General features: G+C 35.7%; 1 protein-coding gene across 1 annotated transcript; it reads left to right on the top strand.

The window, feature by feature from the left end:
* Nucleotides 1-3,089: 3,089 nt before the first annotated feature.
* LOC149140621 (expansin-B16-like) lies at nucleotides 3,090-4,338 on the top strand. Its single transcript, XM_089449405.1, has 5 exons — nucleotides 3,090-3,252; nucleotides 3,397-3,509; nucleotides 3,593-3,789; nucleotides 3,924-4,053; nucleotides 4,144-4,338. The coding sequence occupies exons 1-5, from the start codon at nucleotides 3,093-3,095 to the stop codon at nucleotides 4,336-4,338; spliced, it is 795 nt and encodes a 264-aa protein (XP_089305531.1). The 5' UTR covers nucleotides 3,090-3,092.
* Nucleotides 4,339-21,220: the final 16,882 nt, after the last annotated feature.

The raw sequence follows: 21,220 nt of genomic DNA, 5'->3' as shown, positions 1-21,220 counted from the left end.
TGCCATCGAGGATATTTGAGTACACCAATCTAATCAGTTAGCATTAAAAACCTAATCGAACGTCCAAGTTGATGAGTTGTCAAGCTATCAGATGCATATATGCCACAGTTAACTTAATGCCATCTACGAATCTTGGCCCCGGCATTAGTTACCCTTAAATCATGGTTCTTTTTAATTGTCAATTTCCAGTTCGCTAAATTGCATCATAACCAAAGTTTAGGGGTGCTTTCAGTGCTACATTTGCCCCCGGGGAATGATAAAATTAATATTTGGTAGCATAAATGTATTAAATCTAAACATGTGTATTTTTATTGGTGAAGGTTTTTTTTGTTTTAATTTAAGTTGGATGAGGATTTGTTGATTTTTTTTCTATTTTTTTAATTGAATTTTTGGAATATGCTTAGTCTTAATACTTTTCAAGGGTTATAGTGTGTTATAGAACTTGTTAAATTGCATTGACTTTTAATAAATTAAAAAAATTATATTTATGACAAGTGGCTTTTCAGCTTACCAATTTTTTATGGATTTGACATTATTTCAATTCTAAAAAACTTTACAAGTTCATCATTATTATTTATAACATTCATTTATATATTTATATAAAAGTAAAATGGTCCATTATTTTTTGATCCATAACTTTTTTATACATGGTTAATCAATTAAATATGTGTACTAGTAAGACATTTTCATATTATGATAAGTTTTTTTGTTATATTTATAAAAAAATTGACTATATCAAATACAATAATATTTTTAATGTAATTATACTAATCAATACCAAAACCATAAAAAAAACCTACCTAGAAAAATAACAGGACGACCGGAACAAAGCTATACACTAGTACAAAGGCTAGCGTATTACCTGAGATTATGGAGTTTTGCTGGTGTGATGAGCAATTTTTTTTGTCCAAACCGTTTAAAACTAATGAATGTTTAACATTGTAAAAGCTTAAAAAACAAATTGATTTTTTCTTGCAAGGAGAAACTAATGGCCTAACACTATGGCTATGCGTCACTTGGCGATTAAATGACAAGCTATTTAAACTAATTATTAGTTCAACTTAACGTAGTTAAAATGACGTTGAGGATTTACATTCAAAACAGCTCCTCCCATGCCCCATGGTTTATGTCTATTGTAATTGTACGGCCCACCTACTCCTCGACACCTTCCTCCTCTCCAGTCCTGCACGGATAATTTTACATATGCAAAATCAATATAACTAATTTCAACATACGACAAGCTCGTTCACATGCTCTTTTGAATCGGTTGAAACTTGGATCTAACCGATATTATAAGCTAGTCACTCACGTCCAAAAATATATAAAAAAATTATAACACGACCTCTGCACATGGGAACGGCGTAAACGTGTGCGCTGACCATGCATTTTTGTTTTTTTTCCTCTCCATCGCTTTCTCGAATCCTGAAATTCAACGATAAATTTCCTTATTGTCTTCTCTCACGCCTTCACTTCATCGGCACTTCACGCTTAGAAGTTCAGTTGATACTTCACAACCAATATAGCCATCTCTCTTTCTTGGTTACTTTTTAAGACAACGCAGCATCATGATGTTACCAGATATGAAAATAATACGTGGCCCTTTCGCGTCCGACAATCAGCAATTATTTCAACAAAAGACTGTGCAGCAGCAAAGACAAAACAGTTGACAGTTGATTCAGATTGAAAACCGTGCACCGATAGACAATATAATTTAGGCCGTAGTTTAATAACGGGTTAGATTATAAAAAATTTGAGAATATTTTAATAAAATCTAGTCAGGTTTTTTTAGATGTTAATTACTGCTATCAAATTATCAAAAACAAAATTCAAATACTCATATTTACTACAAGATTACCCATAATTTAATGCCACATTCTCAACCAGCAGGTGGTACAAGCGGATATGGAAGCCTAGTGAAACGAATGGCTTGCCAATAAAAAAATAGGTGCAGTAGGTCCAAACCTATTCAGAGGAAAGGGTAGCTGAGCTGACAACTATCCGATATGCAATGAGATTTACAGTACACTAAATGATGTACAGTATTGTTACTCATAAAGTTGGGGCCCGTTGTTGAAAGGGAATTCGTCATTATAAGTTGTGTTTAAGGAGGTTAAGTGACACCGGCTTTGCTTCTCACTAAAAATACCTCCTCTACATTACTAACTCCCTTTGAATAATAGAAGCTTCCATCCCATATTGCAATTTTATACATTCCTAATTAACTCTGTGCCACTTGGTTCCTTATTGCAGCACCTTAGTCATATGGATCGAAGATTTTGTGTTGAATATGGCTAAGCGGTAATTAATTACATTTGTGAGTGAAATTATTGATAACTCAAAATTATTAAAAAGACAGAGGAAGTACAATACAAATTTAACACACAAAACACATGAGTTGAGGCTTTTCTGTTGATCACACAAAACTTGATAGATTACAATGAATTTGGTGAGGGATATTTATATGTTTCCAACTAGGGACTCGCCTAAAATAACTTGACATGCAACCACACACTAAATTTGTCTATCACTTAACTTGACTTAATTTGTTGAATTGAGGTTTCTGTGATCCATAATATTAATACGAAGAGCTTCGGCGTAAATCACATAAAGAGAGACGTTTGTCAATGTGTTTCGAACCAACCAGTGTGGTTACAGATCCACTGTTTCTTCAACTTGCCCTGACGATGAACCACACTGATCGGTTCGAAACGCGTCGACAGACAAACGTCTCTCTTTATGTGATTTACGCCGAAGCTCTTCGTATTGACTTAATTTGTCTATCACTTAACTTGACTTTCAACACTCAGTTAACTAACTCTCTAATTTTAAATAAATCTCCATACGGAAGTATAAAAAAAAAATGACTACAATAAAGAAAACAAATTGGAGCACCAAAAAGAAAATACTTGACAGTTGATCCACAACGAAAATCATGCACCGACCAATTAGCTACAGTTGCGAAGCTGTTATAAATTTATGCCATTCTCTGGAGTTTCTTAGCTTGCAGTGCACTTGTAGCTTCCTTGAGCTCAGCAGAATCTAATTTTGTGTTTTCTATCTTTCGTTCAAAAATGAGGAAGTTGATGCTTTCCATGGCTTATGTGGTAGCGCTTGAGATTTTCATGATGGCAGTATGCTCCGAGATCGTTCATGGTGTCCATTTCAATAAGCATAAGTTAGCAGAAGTAGGAAGTGATTGGCAGCCAGCCACTGCTACATGGTACGGGAGTCCAGATGGAGACGGGAGCGAGGGTAAGGGCAACCTTATCTCCTCTATTTCTGTTCATGATAATTATTTAGAGTGTTATATTATTTTTATGGTAGATGTAATGAAATTTGAGAACCATATGGTTATGAACATGCTAATGAAGAAAGTGTACTATTGCTTTGTAACAGGTGGTGCATGCGGATATGGCACACTAGTGAAACAAATGCCTTTCCAATCAAAAATAGCTGCAGGAAGCCCAGCCCTATTTGAAGGAGGGAAAGGATGTGGGGCTTGTTATCAGGTATACTTACATTTATATTGCATGATTTACTCTTTGAGGTATTCATAAAGTTTGGCATGTCGTGATAAGTTGTGTGTAAGCAGGTAAAGTGCACAGAGCATGGTATGTGTTCTCAAGCCCCGGTGACTGTGGTGATTACCGATGAATGTCCCGGTGGAATCTGCTCAGGTTCCGGCAAAATACACTTTGATCTCAGTGGTACTTCCTTCTCCGACATGGCATCTCCCGGCACGTCTTCCGATCTGCTTAACACTGGAATCCTGTCTATTTTATTCCGACGGTATTGATTTACTCTTTTTCTGACATCAAAATAGATTTGAGGAATTTGCAGACTTGAATTTCTTTTGGGGGTGTTTCTATCGTTTTCTTTTATTGAGCATGGCTTAAAATCCTTTTTTATTTTGTATGATATAGTGTACCTTGCGAATATCCGGGGAAGAATATTGCATTCCACGTTAACGCAGGCGCCACTGAATATTGGTTTGCGGTCCTTATTGAATACGAAGATGGAGATGGCGATCTTGGCGCAGTCGATCTAAAGCAGGTTTGTTAATGTAAAGATCAGTTCAATTCCGCTTGTGTCTATCAATCCATCATTACTAGTTAATTCGTGTTTGGATTTTCATGTATGCAGGCAAACTCTGATACATGGCAAGGGATGGAACAGACATGGGGTGCAAATTGGTGTTTGAGTAGTGGCCCTTTAGAAGCTCCGCTCTCTATTCGCTTGCAGTCTCTTTCAACTGGAAGAACTCTCACTGCAAATAACGTTGTTCCACAGAATTGGCAACCCAGTGCTACATACAGATCACTTGTCAACTATGACTAATTGTCTCTATCCATGCAGCTTATCATCTGTGGCATTTGTGCAAATTTGTTGTGCTTATACTAGGCATTGAAGTTTTACAATGGTTAATGCCGTATACTTATAAGTTATGGCAGTAGGTCTCTATAGGTCCACTATACGTAGACATTATGTGTTTTCTTAAAATTAATTAAGATAATGCATCAAATTGTTTCGATGGTCGTTCAATTCGAGAATCTATGTTTATGATTGCTTATTTTTCGTTACTATTAATACCCAGCTGCAGCTGTATCGTTTTATGTATGTTCCTCATCTTTTTCTTCGATTTTACCACCACATCTATCTTCGTTTTATGTATGTTCCTCATCTTTTTCTTCGATTTTACCACCACATCTATCTTTGTCCGACGCTGTCTGTTGGATTCGCACATCTTTCCACTGTACAAAATTTTACCGGGCAGAGGAGAGGAGTCTCACTCAGAATTCATTTGCTGCAAGGTAAGTTTTATGAGAATTTAGTTCTGTCGAGATAATCGCAACTTCCCATAAGCTTAATAAAACACAGAACTCATTCACGACAGAACAGAGTAAAACAAAAAAAGATAGCGGTAAATCTATTTGTGAAATATTAACAAGTCACATTTTATATTATAGGTTAAAACATAAGTTAATACATTTGCGTGAAAAATGGAGCCTCAGCTCCAAGTGAAAATACAAAAAATTTGTTATTTACGCAATACTAGAATTGTAGAGTAAATCTGTAAAATTTAGTAAAATTGGTTTTCACGTGTCCACCAATATTTCTTCTAAAATTTTCTATTCAGTGACTCTTTCTCTATAATGACTTTTACATCCATATTTATGTCTACATATAAATTTACTAAAAAAATACTTAATACTCAAAATAGACCATTTTATATAATAATTGGTTTTCTGAACTTGCAGTATGGGCAACAGTATGGGCAACAGTTGTGGAGTGAATGCTTAGCCATGCTTATTTACTAACTTCATTAAATGCCTTAAGTTCTGTGATGCGTTGCCGAATGGTCCGGGCTATACTTCTTCTCCGACTTCTGTCTTTTCTACAGCAAAATCGCAACCATGGAGTGGTTGACTCAGCGACCATAGTGTTTGTCAGTGTGTTTATGGTTGGGATTATTATTTCCAACTGAGTGTCTGATGTTTCAAAATTTTATGTGCACTTACATCCTTTTGTTCTGATATTTAATCAGCATTTTGTTTTCCAAATTATTTCCCAGCACAGCGGTAAAGAGACGCGAGCAGATCACTGCCTTTTCATGTTTTGTCAAATCCTCTTAGCACTTTGTGAGCGCTTCTATCAGTCCTGGTTTTTTTAATCTGAGTGCTCGTTTTGGATATGTTTTCTGGTTCTCTACGGCACTTATTTTCTGTTAGAAACCTCCACATAGAGTTTACTTACTGAAAATTAGTTCAGGGTGGTCTAATATTATTACGTTGTCAACAGCATAAGCATTTTTGCACATTAATTATCGCTTTGCGCTCTTTATGCAAGTATATTAATTGTACCATGCACTGCTATGTACTAGGCAATTGTGTGTGATCAGCATCTCAGTTTTAGTATAAAAAAATTTTTCCAATTTGCAACGAGGGTTTGTGTCTCAGCAACGATCTCTAATCCCACACGCCACACAACCCTTCGGTCTCAATTAAATGTAATAGAAAGAAAGAGCAATAATGAAACAGAGCACTCTATCAAATCAATGGAAGACTTGAGCTACAGAGGCATGTAACCGAATTTGGTATTGTCGTTGAGAATAGTGTGCAGGGACTCTGAGATGAGTATTATTCAATATTTTCTTTAGCGTTACTAAGATAAGAGAGGTTTCTGCATGAAGCAATCAAAGTTCCCAACCATCTTCGATAATTCAAAGTCTCCTGGAATGGTTTCAGTGTCTAAGCGAAATAAATTATCCAACTTAGTGAAAAGAAACTTTATAGAGCACTGTAAGTCTTGGATTACATCATAAAATTCTCAGGTCATAGAGCCTATAATTATAAATAGTATTTTGTGAAAAAAGATTAAAAAAAAAATCATAATATGTAACATCACCTAATATATTGTTTTGTAATTTTTGATTTTTTATAATTTTAGGTGGCTTTAATTATAAAAATAAATTAGGTTTTTTTTTATAATTTATTAAGTAGAGAGGTGTTTTCCAATTTAATATGGTAGAGATGTTGTAGCCTAGGCAGCGTAAATGTCCACGGTCATAGTTCTCAAGCCAATAGTTAAACTTGTAGTCACATTCAACTTCACAAACAAAAGAAAATCCAATATGGTAGAGATGATGTAAGTAATACCAAGTGGCCCTTGTTGTTTTTACCTTTTATAAATTTGCTTTTGATTTTGAAAATGAACTCCCAAGGCTCTACTGATGTGCAAAGTTTATGGGTTTATTATAAATAAAGAGATCTCATTTAGATTTTGCACTTCTGCTAGGGCTTCGTGAGGGCTTCTGGCATTTGCAAGGATTCCAAGTGGGTGCAACATTTTCGTGATCCCAGGTCATAGGGCTGCATTTTCCGCTAACATCTCTCATTGTGGTCGCTCTATGAGTGGCCCCTCGAGGAGGGGGGCAGGGAGGGGACGACCCTCCTCCTACAATAATGAGATCAACAGATCGAATAAAGGCACTTGATGAATCTCAAGTTCAGCTACCGATGGAAAGGAAAATGAAGAGACACCTATGATGGGGATCCAATGTCAAGCAAGGAACCAAGGACTTTGTTTGCCTAAAGTTACCCAAAACCCAAATTTTTGATCCAAAATAACCAGTTGGAAAAGACCTGGCAATTCATGAAAGATCATGCCCTTATCTATAAATTTATGTGTATTTAGTCGAAGGAACAAGAAATCCTTCAATGGGTCCATGCGAAATGGAATCCTAATTAATGGGCCAATCGAGCTCAGGTTGTGAGTGAAAGGTTTCTTTACAATGATTTTTGCAGATCTAAGAGATCGGAAAAAAGTCTTTGAAAATGGGTCATACTTCATGAACAATGCAAGGTTATTCATCCACTTCTAGGAAGAATGTTACAATATGGAGAAGGAGAAATTTCTAGCCACGTCAGTGTGGGTTCGCCTCCTCTCCCTACCCAAGGAGAGGTCGACCCAATTTCATCCCCCTTCAATGACACCATCTAGGATCTGAAGCTTTCCGATGTGGAGACACAAAATGGATTCCATAGATGGAATAATCATAGAAGTGGTAGCAATAGATCACTAGTAGATTGGATCGATTCCTCATCTCATAATAATCCATTCTTATGGATGTTTTCATAGAAGCCATGATCATCCCTAGCATGGGTTCTCATCATTGGCCCATCCAACTGAAGATTGATATGAAATCAACTCCCAAAAATAGACTTAGATTTAAGAGTTTTTGGTTGAGGCATCTAGGGTTTGTAGATAAGTTGGCTCGATGGTGGAGGGAGATTGACGTATAAGATAGTAGTGACATGCAAATATTCCAAAAGAAACTCAAACAACTAAAGCTTAAGATCAAAACCCAGAACATACATGAATTTGGGGACATCATGCAAGACAAAAAGTAACTTGGGATTGAAATGGAAGAGTTTCAGAGTCAAATGATTAGAGAGGGATGTTCAGAAGGGATAGCTATAGGGGAGGAAATAATTATTCATGAGCTAGAGGAGAGGAACAAACAAAAGGAGATTTTGTGGAGACATAATTCACGAATTCAATGGCTAAAGGAGGGGGAGCGAAACAATTGTTTATTCCATTGCTCAATGATCAATCATAGGCATCATAATAGGATCCCATCCCTCTACTCTAGCAGTGGGGAAAGTCTCCTTGATTATAGGTACATGGAGGAGGAGCTAATCTCATATTTTTCAAATATTATGAAAGAAAGAAATCAGGACCCGAGAGAGGCCATTGAGCTTGTAACTGCAAATATTCCAAAATAGATCTCTAATGATCAAAATGAGGTGTTGATGAGAAGAATAACGAGAGAGGAAGTAGAATCAATAGTAAAGGAGATGCCCAATAATAAATCTCCAAATCCATATGGTTATACTGTAGAGTTTTACAAGGCCTAATAGCCCTTCCTTTAAGAAGATATAGTCGATGTGGTGGAAGAGTCTCATAGAATGCAACAGATCTGGTCGGGGCTAAACACAACCTTCCTCACTTTGATTCTGAAGAAAAATTCAACATGTGAACCTAGCAGATTTAGACCAATCACCATATGTAATGTTATTACAAGATCATATCATCAGTCAATGGTCACGGTGAGATGACTAAAGCCCCTTCTTAGCCTCATCATCAACCTTGAACAAAATAGTTTCATGGAGGGACGTCAAATCCTCAATGCCATAGTCTCAACCCATGACATTATCCATTCTTTTAATAATTGAAAAAAGTGAGGCATGATGGTTAAACTCGACCTATCAAAGGCATATAATCGCATAAGCTAGAAATTTCGCCTTCGAATACTAGCATCTTTTAGTTTCTCAGAGAGATGGATTAGGTGGACCAAGTCAATGATATCAACTTCTTTCTTCTCCATTCTACTCAATGCATATCCTTCGAGAACTTTCTTCATAGTTGAGTACTGCGCTAAGGAAATCCACTATCTCCCATCTTATTTATTATAGTGGTGGAGGGATTGGGTAGGTTGATTCAAGAAGCGATGAGATCGGGATAACTTAAAGGCCTCAAAGTCCCTGACACAAACATTTCAATGCCACACCAAAAATTTGTGGATGGTAATCTTCTCTTTGTAGAATTGATTGTTCGTGAAGCTCGAGTAATAACTTTTATCCTAGATGAATTTCAAGAAGCCACAGGTATGTTACTAAACAAATAAAATTCTAGATTTTTTTTTTAATACTCCTCTTCTAGTCTAGAGGCATTTAGCTCGTCCCATGGGATTTTCTATTGATACTCTTCCAACGATATACTTAGGAGTTCCCTTGGTGTCAAATCCCTAAGGATCAACTATTGGAAAGAAGCATGCAACATATTACTGAAAAATATCTCCAATTGGAGCTTTCGACCCCTCAATTTGGCAGGATGACCCACCCTCTTCAAAGCATTCTTACAAGCTATTATGATCTAGCAACTGTCGTTTCTTCCAGATCCAAAATGAATTTACCACGAAATTGTATCTATATTTTGAAAATTTTTGTGGTATGGTTCTAATCCCCTCAAAAAATGGGTGTTGGGATCTTGGAAGAAACTATGCCTTCTGAAGCTTGGGGGTGTTTGGGGATGTAAGATCAAGAGCTATTAAATCAAGTTATGGGTGCCAAACTATGGTGGTGTTGGGTATAGGGAGGGACTGAACTATGGAAACAAGCATAGAACAAAACATGTGGATCGGGTCGTAATGAGGAAGAGATTATCAGATTACAAGACTTCCTACCCCTCTGAATCTAGCATGTTGAAATAATCATATTATTAAATATCACCTTTTCTGTGAGATTTATAATAGCACATCGACCTTATTTTGGGAAGACTCATGGCAATAGCTTCCCACATTGTTAAGGAACCTTTAATTAACTACTTTCCAAACATTTATGAGATCGGACAATGTAATATTGTTGGAAGGACATGCTCCCCAATGAAGAATGGAGACAATGGAAAACATGAGCAAATTGATAGGTTTTGGAGTCCATTCAGAACTGGTTTCCCTTTTTAAATGTTCTAAAGGAGCGTCACATCCCCATATCACAATACCTAGATAAACTTCATTGGGGACATAAATCATTGGGTATGTTTTCAATTAAAGAAATGTATTCAATTGCCACTGACCGTACAAATCTCCCTTGAGATCCAATCTAGAGGAAAGTATGGACTTCAAATTTATGACCAAAGGTGTTTATTTTTATGGCTGCTATATATAGGACATCTCCTCACTTGGATTCAGTTGCTCAAAAAGGGGTTCAATGGGCCATCAAGGTATCCTTTATGTAAACCACATGAGGAAAATAATGAACACCTACTGAACACATGCACAATAGAAAATACCTTATGGGACTTGGTTCAAAATACCTTTGGCCACTTAGATTACAAAAGAAACTATCTCTCTAAAACCATAGAAAAATGGAGGATGTCATTATTCAAGAATCCAATAGCTAATCAAGCATGGGTTCTTGTATTGGTCTTTCTCTTATGGAATATCTAGAAGGGTTGCAACAAAGTTTTTTTTAAAGACCAAATCCCGACATTTCAGCTGATTTGGAAACTTTACCAAAGAAAATAGTAGAGAAACTATTCTAATAGAGAAGTGGACAGGGAAAGATTGTATATATGATAGAGAGGAAGACTCTATTCTTGCAATTCTTGACCTTGCCCCATCCATGTTAGCTCTGCAAACTCCCTCCTCACCCTCAAATCAGGTGGCCTCTCCATCGTTTTTCATACCTCCTCCCCAGGGTTTTATCAAACTTAATTTCTATGGGTCCTCTAAAGGTAGCCCAGGACTAGCAGGTTATGGTGGTATTCTCTGGGATTACTTAGGCAATCATCTAGGCCTTTTTATGGGATCCTGTGGATCTACGACCAACAATGTTGCTGAAATTACTACACTTGAGAAAGGCCTTCAACTTTATAGAAGAAGTAATATTCCTAAGATCCAACTCTTTGGAGATTTGGCGATGATGATCTTGTCTATCCAAATAATTCTCAACAGAATGCCCATAATCAAAGTAATTAAGAGTTGTCGATTGGAGGTATAGATCTCCCAAATTTAGGAGTCATTACTCTCCCTTTCCTATGTGATAGCCACTTGCACTAGGAGGAATGGAATAAGGTAACATATTTGTTAGCGAATCAGAGAACCTCAAAGGAAACGCAAAACCTTGCATATAAATGGCCTCTAGACATTAGTCCATAGGTCTTACACGTTTGAGAAGATTTTATCCATAATGATAATTCTTCCCCATTGGGTTGAGGAATGAAGAGCAAAGGGGACATAAGGGAATATTAATCCCCCAGGCAACAAAAATAATGTATCAAAGTGGTATATTATGAGCATTTGGAAGCTTCCTAGAGAACATTCTCAAGGATTTGCTTGATATAACAATGTGGATGTTGGTCTAGACAGGAAATTGTAACTGCAGTAAAATAAAATTTGGTATCATAAAGGGTGGTATCAATTCTGACTCTATGAGTCTCCTTGAAGCCATGTGTTGTTTCTCTAGTGGGTGGGAGGCTCATATTTCTCTCATTTGGAAATGCAATGGCCATGCTTTGGGGTTGGTTGACATTGTGCCTATAGTCTGGGACCTGGGACTAATTCTCCTTTGGGGCCACTAGTTGAAGGGAGTCCATTTGTATTCCAACTCCATCCCACAACAAGAATTCTGGAGGAATGTAGGTTGGCCTTCAGTTTGGGTGGTTGTTTGGTACTCATCTCCTCCTTCATAAGTAATTCCTCCCCTATCTCGCTTCCTTAGAAGGATAGTCTGGTTTTTTACTAATGTTTGGGTTGCTCATCCCCTAACCTTAGATGAATTTCTCATTTACAATTACTATCAAAATACACGAGGATTTTCCATCTCCATAGTCTTACTCTTGTGGGAGGATTATAATCTTTCATGGTTGGGCGATAGTTGGTTCATTGTGTTTTCCATCGTAATTTTTACATGGGGGCTTCACTAGGGGAGAAATACAATACCACGTGCATTCATATTGGGGGATATATATTGAGAAAAAAATGACATAATATATTAAGCATATAATAGGGGGTAAAGGGTTTTTATATTGGAATATATAAAAAATGGAGGTTAAAGTTAATGAAAAAATATAAAGGGATATAAAAAATGTTAATGGAAAAATGGATACCTACAATATCTAGTGAAAGTAGGGGTTTTTTAATTTGGAAATGTGTAATGCATTCGTATTGGTAGGGGATTAAATAATGTGATTTTTAGAGGTATTTTCCAATATGTTGTCAATCTAAGGGTATTGTTTAGTATGCCACAAATGCACCTGATATGTCATAGTTTCATTGAGTGAAGCCATTGTGATTGACACTCAAGAGAGCCTAATCTCAACCCCTTTGGAGCCTAAAGAGGGAGCTCAAGGGTTTGTTCATTCTCTTAGTCATCCATAGTCAAGTGCTGGAAAGTTTATCTCCCTAGGCATGCTTGGGTGGGGCTAGTCAGGAGTTCCTGTCTACTCTAGTGTGGTGGGCTTATTTGTTTGTAGTTAGAGTTGTGCTATTTGCAATCTTTCGATGTTGAGGTAGTGTTTCCAACCCTATTGGGGGGGGGGGGGGGGTGGCCCACATCGCAGGTGAGAAAGAATATTGGGGAATTAACAGAGGATTGTGGGATTGAAATGATGCAAAGAGTTTCACCTAGGCGTGTTGATTTTCCTCCTGCTTTTGACTCTATTGAAGTCCAAATTTGTTTTGTTTAAGCCTCGGTGAATCAATAAGCTCAACATTGCCAAGAAAATCACAACAAAATGTTCATCTTCTTTTCCAATATTCTTTATAATAAGGGGCATATTCTGGACTTCCAAGCATCTATGTGAATAAATCAACAAAGGCTACATGCTGAAAAGATATTTTATATGGGTCCTCTAAAGGTAGCCTAGGACTAGCAGGTTATGGTGGTATTCGCTGGGCTTCATTAGGCAACCATCTAGGCCTTTTTATGGGATCATGTGGATCTATGACCAACAATGTTGCTAAAATTACTACACTTGAGAAAGGACTTCAACTTTATAGAAGAAGTAATATTCATAAGATCCAACTCTTTGGAGATTTGGCAATGATGATCTAGGTTGTCCAAATAATTCTCAACGGAATGCCCATAATCAAAGTAATTAAGAGTTGTCGATTGGAGGCATAGATCTCACAAACTTAGGAGTCATTACTCTCCCTTTCCTATGTGATAGCCACTTGCACTAGGAGGAATGGAAATAAGGTAACATATTTGTTAGTGAATCAGAGAACCTCAAAGGAAACTCAAAACCTTGAATATAAATGGCCTCTAGACATTAGTCCATAGGTCTTACACGTTTGAGAAGATTTTATCCATAATGATAATTCTTCCCTGCTGGGCTGAGGAATGAAGAGCGTATGGGGACATGAGGGAATATTAATCCCCCACGCGACAAAAAGAATGTATCAATGTGGTATATTATGGGCATTTGGAAGCTTCCTGGAGAACATTCTCAAGGATTTGCTTGATATAAAAATGTGGATGTTGGTCTACATAGGAAATTGTAACTGCAATGAAATAAAATTTGGTATCATAAAGGGTGGTATCAATTCTGACTCTAAGAGTCTGCTTGAAGCCACTATTTGTCTCTCTAGTGGGTGGGAGGCTAATATTTCTCTCATTCAGAAATGCAATGACCATGCTTTGGGGTTGGTTCACACTGCGCCTATAGTCTGGGACCTGGAACCAATTCTCCTTTGGGACCACTAGTTGAAGGGATTCCATTTGTATTCCAACTCCATCCCACAACAAGAATTCTGGAGGAATGTAGGTTGGCCTTCAGTTTGGGTGGTTGTTTGGTACTCATCTTCTCCTTCATAGGTAATTCCTCCCCTATCTGGCTTCCTTAGAAGGATAGTCTAGTATTTTACTAATGTTTGGGTTGCTCCTCACCTAACCTTAGATGAATTTCTCATTTGCAATTACTATCAAAATACACGAGGATTTTCCATCTCCATAGTCTTACTCTTGTGGAAGGATTATAATGTTTCATGTTTGGGCGATAGTTGGTTCATTGTGTTTTCCATCGTAATTCTTACATGGGGGCTTCACTAGGGGAGAAATACAATACCACGTGCATTCATATTGGTGGATATATATTGAGAAAAAAAATGACATAATATATTGAGCATATAATAGGGGGTAAAGGGTTTTTATAGTGGAATGTATAAAAGATGGAGCTCAAAGTTAATGAAAAAATATAAAGGGGTATAAAAAATGTTCATGGAAAAATGGATACCTACAATATCTAGTGAAAGTAGGGGTTTTTTAATTTTGGAATGTGTAATGGGTTCATATTGGTAGGGGATTAAATAATGTGAATTTTAGAGGTATTTTCCAATATGTTGTCAAATTAAGGGTATTGCTTAGTATGCCACGAACGCACCTGATATGTCAGAGGTTCATTGAGTGAATCCCATGTGATTGACACTCAAGAGAGCCTAATATCAACCCTTGTGGAGCCTGAAGAGGGAGCTCAAGGGTTTCTTCATTCTCTCAGTCATCCCTTGTCAAGTGCTGGAAAGTTTATCTCCCTAGGCATGGTTGGGTGGGGCTAATCGGGAATTCATGTCTACTATTGTGTGGTGGTCTTATTTTTTTGCAGTTAGAGTTGTGCTATTTGCGAGTTGTCGATGTTGAGGTAGTGTTTCCAACCATATTGAGGGGGTGGCCCATAGCGCAGGTGAGAAAGAATATTAGGGAATCGACGGAGGATTGTGAGCTTGAAATGACATAAAGAGTTTCACCTAGGCATTGTTATTTTTCCACCACCTTTTGATTCTATTGAAGTCCAAATTTGATTTGTTTAAGCCTCGGTGAATCAACAAGCTCAACATCACCAAGAAAATCACAACGAAATGATCATCTTCTTTTCCAATATTATGTATAATAAGGGGCATATTTTGGACTACCAAGCATCTGTGTGAAGAAATCAACAAAGGCTACATGATCGATCGATAGTTTCAATGGATGGATGATGCACATGGAATCTCACATCAATTATACCTTTCATTTCCTGACTGATGGAAGTAACGATGCTTAGGCCCCAAATGAAGGAAATTTCTAATGAAGCAAGTGGGATTTTTTTCCATTTTTGCTTATTTTTGTGCTTGGTGGGCTCTTGATATGAAGTTATCTAGTTGTGTTCAGTTACTCTTAGTTCCCTTTTACATGTATCTAATGGCCAACAAATCTGGTCGAAGTGAGGCCTAGTTTCTTAGATCGTGCTCTCCTCACAATGTAAGATTCTCTTAAATTAATAGAAAATGTTGCCTTACAAAAAAAACGTTCTGATTTCAATTTATACATATGTATTTCTTTAGTTGCCCTTCCATTTTTCTTATTCTTGTTTATAACACTGGTTTTCCTCCTTTCCTCCTTTTTCTACTATTTATTTAACTAACCATTTAGTTTAAGAAAGCAATATATTCTTCATTTTTGTGAGTGACAAACCACTTTAATTTTATAAGAGTACATTCCTCTATTCTATTTGTAATTTATCATTATTTTTAATCCTTAGCCAGATGATGAACTTGTTTCAGTGTGTTATTTTACTTTATAAACTTTATTCCATTTTCAAATTATGTAACTTTTATATATTTATGTTAATAGGTATCTTGATTTTGAAATAGAGTTTTTAGAATTTTAATTTAATTACCAATAGTTATTGGGGGAATTGTAGGGATTTAACTTCCATAAAATAGTCTGAAATATTCATAATAGTATTATACGAATCAATGGTTGACATTTATCTCTGAAGTAGTTATGTTATTTTTATCCTTTTAATTTGATTAATTAAAAAAAAACATATGAACAAGTGTCATATGAAGTGGATTGTGGTTTTTTGGGCATATGGTATTGATAAGCCATGCTATTGGTCCATGCTATTGTAACAAAGCCTATTTAGATATTAAGAATCTCCATGGTAAAGTGGGGGAAATCTCCATTGTTAAAAATCTTGTTCCATGTTTTCTTAAATATACACATGTTTAGCTTATAAATTAATTCCTATTATAATCAATACTAAATTAAAATAAATTTATAATTTTTTTTATTTTTATTTTAGTAGCACGAGATGTATCATTAAGTAAGTGCATTGATGCTTAATATGGATGGATGCCTATTGGAATTTACCAACTACACTAGTATTTAATGATTTGAATAATATTTACCTATTTGTCTAAAACCTTGGATTTGGTACATTATAAAAAATTATAACTTTTCTTTATTTTCCATGAATAAATGTTGTCAAATTTTATAGGTGATGGTATTTTCAATTACTTCTAACTATCTTAGTGATAAATTGATTAGTTGTACATTTAAATTGTCAATCTCATATTTGTTTGGAACTTGCAAAATGACATGCACAATATATGCTAGTGTAATTTGTTATGGATCATGGAGTTGCAGCAATATGTTGATTATCACAGTACAAGATGAAGGTGCTTTCACATGTCACTAATCTGAATAAACAAACTACACATTGTAGGAAATAAAGTACTCTTGCTTGAAAGTAAATTGTAGGTAAAGTAATTCATCAAAGTAAATAGACTCACATAAAAGTAAACACACCAACTATTAATAATAGCATGTCTAAATATAATGATATCCTTGGTCTGTTCTAACAAATGTGTAATGGCACGTGCCTATGATGCAATGAATGATAAAAAAACATCCCAGAAATAATATGCAAACATCACACAACTCCCAATCATAAATTGTTAATAAAAATAGAGTAAAAGTAAGCTAAAAGTGAGCTGCAACAATAGTTAAAATTCCCAGAAAGACACAAATTTGTTAGCCAATTGTTAAATGTACAATTAATGATTTAAATATGTAACCTGGAGTTTTAGAAGCAAGTAACGTGACTATAGCATAAGAAACTATCAAAATTGTAGCAACTTAACAATTATTGGTGTTTTTTGTTATTTCCCCACATCTTCAAGAATTTGCATCAACCAAACTACTTCACAAGTAGCAATGCACAAAATTTATATTTAGGTTGAGTTGATGACAAAGAAACAATTGGTTTTTTCTTACAGCTCCATGCCAAAATCCTAGATCCAAGATTGAATGCATATCCTGAAGTTGATCTTATGTCATTGGTATTTTCTACACAATCTGAATCAGAATAACCCACCAAATCAACATCAAATTCATTAGAATATTTAACAATGAATTTAGTAGTCCCTTTCAGATATCAAAGGACTTTCTTCATTTCTTTCTAATGGATTTCAAGAGGCTTGTCCATAAACTGACTTAGGATGTTGACTAAATATGCTATGTCTAGTCTAGTTATAGCGATATAGTTTAGACTTCCCTCCAATTGATGACATAATGTACCATACACCTCCTTTATTCCATCTTCAATGTTTAGTTTGGAATTATGTTCTAATGATACTTATATTTCTTTACATTTACCCACTTTGAACCTTTTGAGAAGCTCTCTTGTGCATTTTTTTTGTTTAACTAATGTGTGTCCATCTTCTCTCCATATCTCAATAACTAAGAAATAATGAAATTCACCAAGGTCTCCCATTTCAAAAACTACTGAAAATTGTCCTTTAACTTCATCAATCAACCCATATGAATTGCCAGTTATAATTAGATCATCAACATACAAGAAAATAAAAATAGCATGCTCCTTCTAGTCTTCCTTGATATACAAGTTAGGGTAACTTTTGCATTTCATAAAATCTTTTTGAAGAAAGAAAGAGTCTATCTTCACAGACCATGATTTTAGTGCATGTTTCAACCCATATAATGCTTTCTCTAGCTAAAAAACAAGATTCTCTTGACCCTTCTTAATAAATATTCTATATGAACAAGATATACTTCTTTTAATTCCCCATTTAGAAAAGTATATTTAACATCGAGCTGATGTAGTTTCCATTCATATTTTGTAGTCAATGCAAACATTAATCTAGATGTATTTAACTTAGATATAGGTGAAAATGTTTCATCATAAACAATTCCTCCTTTTTGTGAGTAACCATTAGCTACCAATATGGATGTATATTTGTCTACACTTCTATTAGGATTGAATTTGGATTTGGGCAACCATTTGGACCCTATGGGTACTTTATTTTAAGGCAATTCTCTTATTTCCAAAGTATAATTTTTCATTATAGACTCATCCTCTAACATCATTATAATTCTCCTTTCTTTAGCTCATTAGCCCATTCAAAATTCAAAGTTTATATGGCGTTAATTTCTTTTGTCATCAAGGCATAATATTTACACCTTATGGGTAGCTAAGTTTGGCATGATGACCTCCTTGGTGTTTCACTACTTTCATCTCTTCTTCTTCTTTGAAGTGAATCATTTTCTCCTCTTGGTGTATTATGGTTGCTTGAGGTGTCCATATCATTGGATTCTTCCTCCTATTTATGTTCATGTTTATCATTTGTTGCTTCCTTGACATCATTATAGTCATGAGGAATATGCCATGCATCATAATTGTCCTTCTTATGACCTTGATTTGCATGCTCATGAAATGACACATATCTATTTGCAAAAACTTTATGTGTAGAGGGATCAAACATCTTATATGTTTTATAATGACAATAACAACCAATGAAAATACACTTGATATCTTTTGCATCATTTTTTCTCGTTTATTCTTTCATAACATGAGAGAATGTCGTGTTTCCAACTATCTTGAAATGGCTTACTACTAGTTTATAACCATAAAGAGCTTCAAAGGGAGTCTAATGGTCTAAACTTTTAGTCGGACTTCTATTTTTCAAATAAACAACAGTACTAACAACTTCAACCCAAAATACATTAGTAAGGATTTTACCTTTGATAATGCTTCATGCACATTCCACTAAGGTTCTTTTTTTTTAGCTACTCAATTTTGTTGTGGAGTACATGGCACTATGTACTTGTCTATAATTCCATGGGATTTGTAATGCTTGACGATTTTTCTTGATGTATTTTCTCCCCCTTGATTTTATTAGAGGATCTTGATGTATTTTCATGTTTGTTTCTCAACCAAGTTTTAAACTCTTTAAAATATTCAAATACATCACTTTTTTTTCTCATGAAATACATGGAAGTATATCTTGTGCAATTATTAATAAAATTAAAAAAATAATATTATAAACCTAATGATATTGTCTGCACAGACCGACACACACATGTATGTACAATTTCAACAATATCCCCTTTTCTTCTATCTATATGAGTAGGAAAATATTCCTTATTCATGTTCCCTATGACACAATCTTCACACATATAATATTCATTCCTAAACAATGGGAGTCCCTCCACCATTCTTTGTTTTCGAAGTAGAAGCAAATCACGATAATTAAGGTGGCCATAACTTTGGTGCAAAGAGTTTCTATTGTCATGGTTGTGGATGTCAATGCTTGATGGCTTTTTCTTGTTACATAAAGCTTGTATAAATCTCGAATTCTTTCAAGTATTAAAATAACATTGAAGTGATCCTGCATATATTTGACCACTCTAGATGAATTTACAAATTATACCTTCATATTTTGATGTGTTATAGTGGAAACTTAAATTGGTTTCTTCTTAATGCCAAGCACATACATCATATTGTTAATAAGTTTAACACAACACTTTCGTAATGTTACATGCACATCACCATACCCTTTAATTTGGTATGAATGATCATCCTCAAGATATATATTTTCACCATTGTTAGTTTCATGGAAATTTTCAAACTAATGCTTATTATAAGGCATGTTAATGAAGCCTCTAGAATCAAAAAAACCTTGCATTTGAAACATTGGTGTTAGTAGATAGTGCAACATCTGAAATAAACATTCTAAAATTTTTGAAGTCATCACTCATTGTTTCTACTTTTTAGCAAATGACCATTATCCCTTATTTTTATGTTTGTATTCAAGATACTTTATTTTGAAACAATCTCTAGAATAGTGCCTAGGCTTACCACAATAATGACATTTAATTCTAACCTTGTGTAACACCCTCCTCCCACATCTACCCAAGTAACCGGCCAACTGGGGTAAACATGTGACGAGAAGTTATTATGATATGACTTAATTCCCTTGTGTTTGTTAAGGAAGTGGAACCGACAGAAACACACCATACAAACCTTTCACATCAACAACAGGACTCCCAGGAGCCATCCCAACCACTCAGGTAACCAATCCTTGGGTCCCACTAAGTTTTTAGACCAATAAACTCCTGGATGCTCCCTTCATATGGACATTCATGCGTCTAGGAGGCTCCAGACACTCCCACAACATGGGCATGCATGCACCTGGGGACTTTTCTACCCAATGTTATGCCCACGTCTTTGAGATTTGAGCCACCTTTTGAACCCAAAGCCTAGGTCACTACCCTTAAATAAATGACACTTTCAGAACTGAAAGGTAACAAAATAAAAATGATACAAATGAACTTACTTGAACAAGGACTTGATTGGACCCCTACTAGCCATGACAAGAATTTCATCAAACTTGTCACAAATATGTAATCTACAAGTGTAAACAACAGATCTGAGCATAGGGGTCTCATACTTATTTGATAATCACTCAGAATAATTGATGCCTAAACACATTAGCTTCCATTTCATCTATTAGGCCATAGATACATTGTTCATTCATTTACAAGTAAAAAACATGGTGAGAGCCATACATAGCCACTACCATAATACATGCTCATAACCAGCATAATAACAAAAGAACTAACAAGGTAACAACATCCATATAATCCACATATAAACCAGTACAATAATCATGAAATAACAAGGAGAAATAACCTCATATTAATGATGCAAAGGCCAATCAGTTTCAGTACTTCCATGAACCACCTGCCCATAAACATGGCTGATCCAAATCTCTCTTCAGCCAGTCATCCCTGTGCTATATTCTAGGCATGAATGTGGGATCTCATAAAACACTTCAATCAAAACCATCCATGGCTTTCAGAGGCCAAACCACCTAAACCCATCAAATAGTGATTCCACCTCACGGTCGGACATCACAACCCATCACTAGATTGGTCTCTATCCAAGCCTTCCAAGGCTCCAGAGCATCTGTTCCAATCAAGGCTTCCAAAACTAGTAACTCAACCCACAGTTACCACCGAGCTTTCAGAGTGTTTTTCCAACTAGTGCTTCTAGGACTAGTAACTCAACCCACCAAGGGCTTGAGGAGTGTTTTTCCAAC

This window comes from Pinus tabuliformis, chromosome X (assembly GCF_031772625.1).
Source record: "Pinus tabuliformis cultivar Carrire ecotype Pingquan chromosome X, CPIR1, whole genome shotgun sequence".
Taxonomy (NCBI): Eukaryota; Viridiplantae; Streptophyta; class Pinopsida; order Pinales; family Pinaceae; genus Pinus; species Pinus tabuliformis.
This window is presented reverse-complemented; position numbering and strand designations above follow the sequence as displayed.

Bases quoted from the DNA above. Each gene is read 5' to 3' on its own strand.
- LOC149140621 (XM_089449405.1), top strand. From the start codon at position 3,093: ATGGCTTATGTGGTAGCGCTTGAGATTTTCATGATGGCAGTATGCTCC. The intron at 3,253-3,396 runs GTAAGGGCAACC...GCTTTGTAACAG, and splicing joins AGATGGAGACGGGAGCGAGG to GTGGTGCATGCGGATATGGC. The intron at 3,790-3,923 runs GTATTGATTTAC...TGTATGATATAG, and splicing joins CTGTCTATTTTATTCCGACG to TGTACCTTGCGAATATCCGG.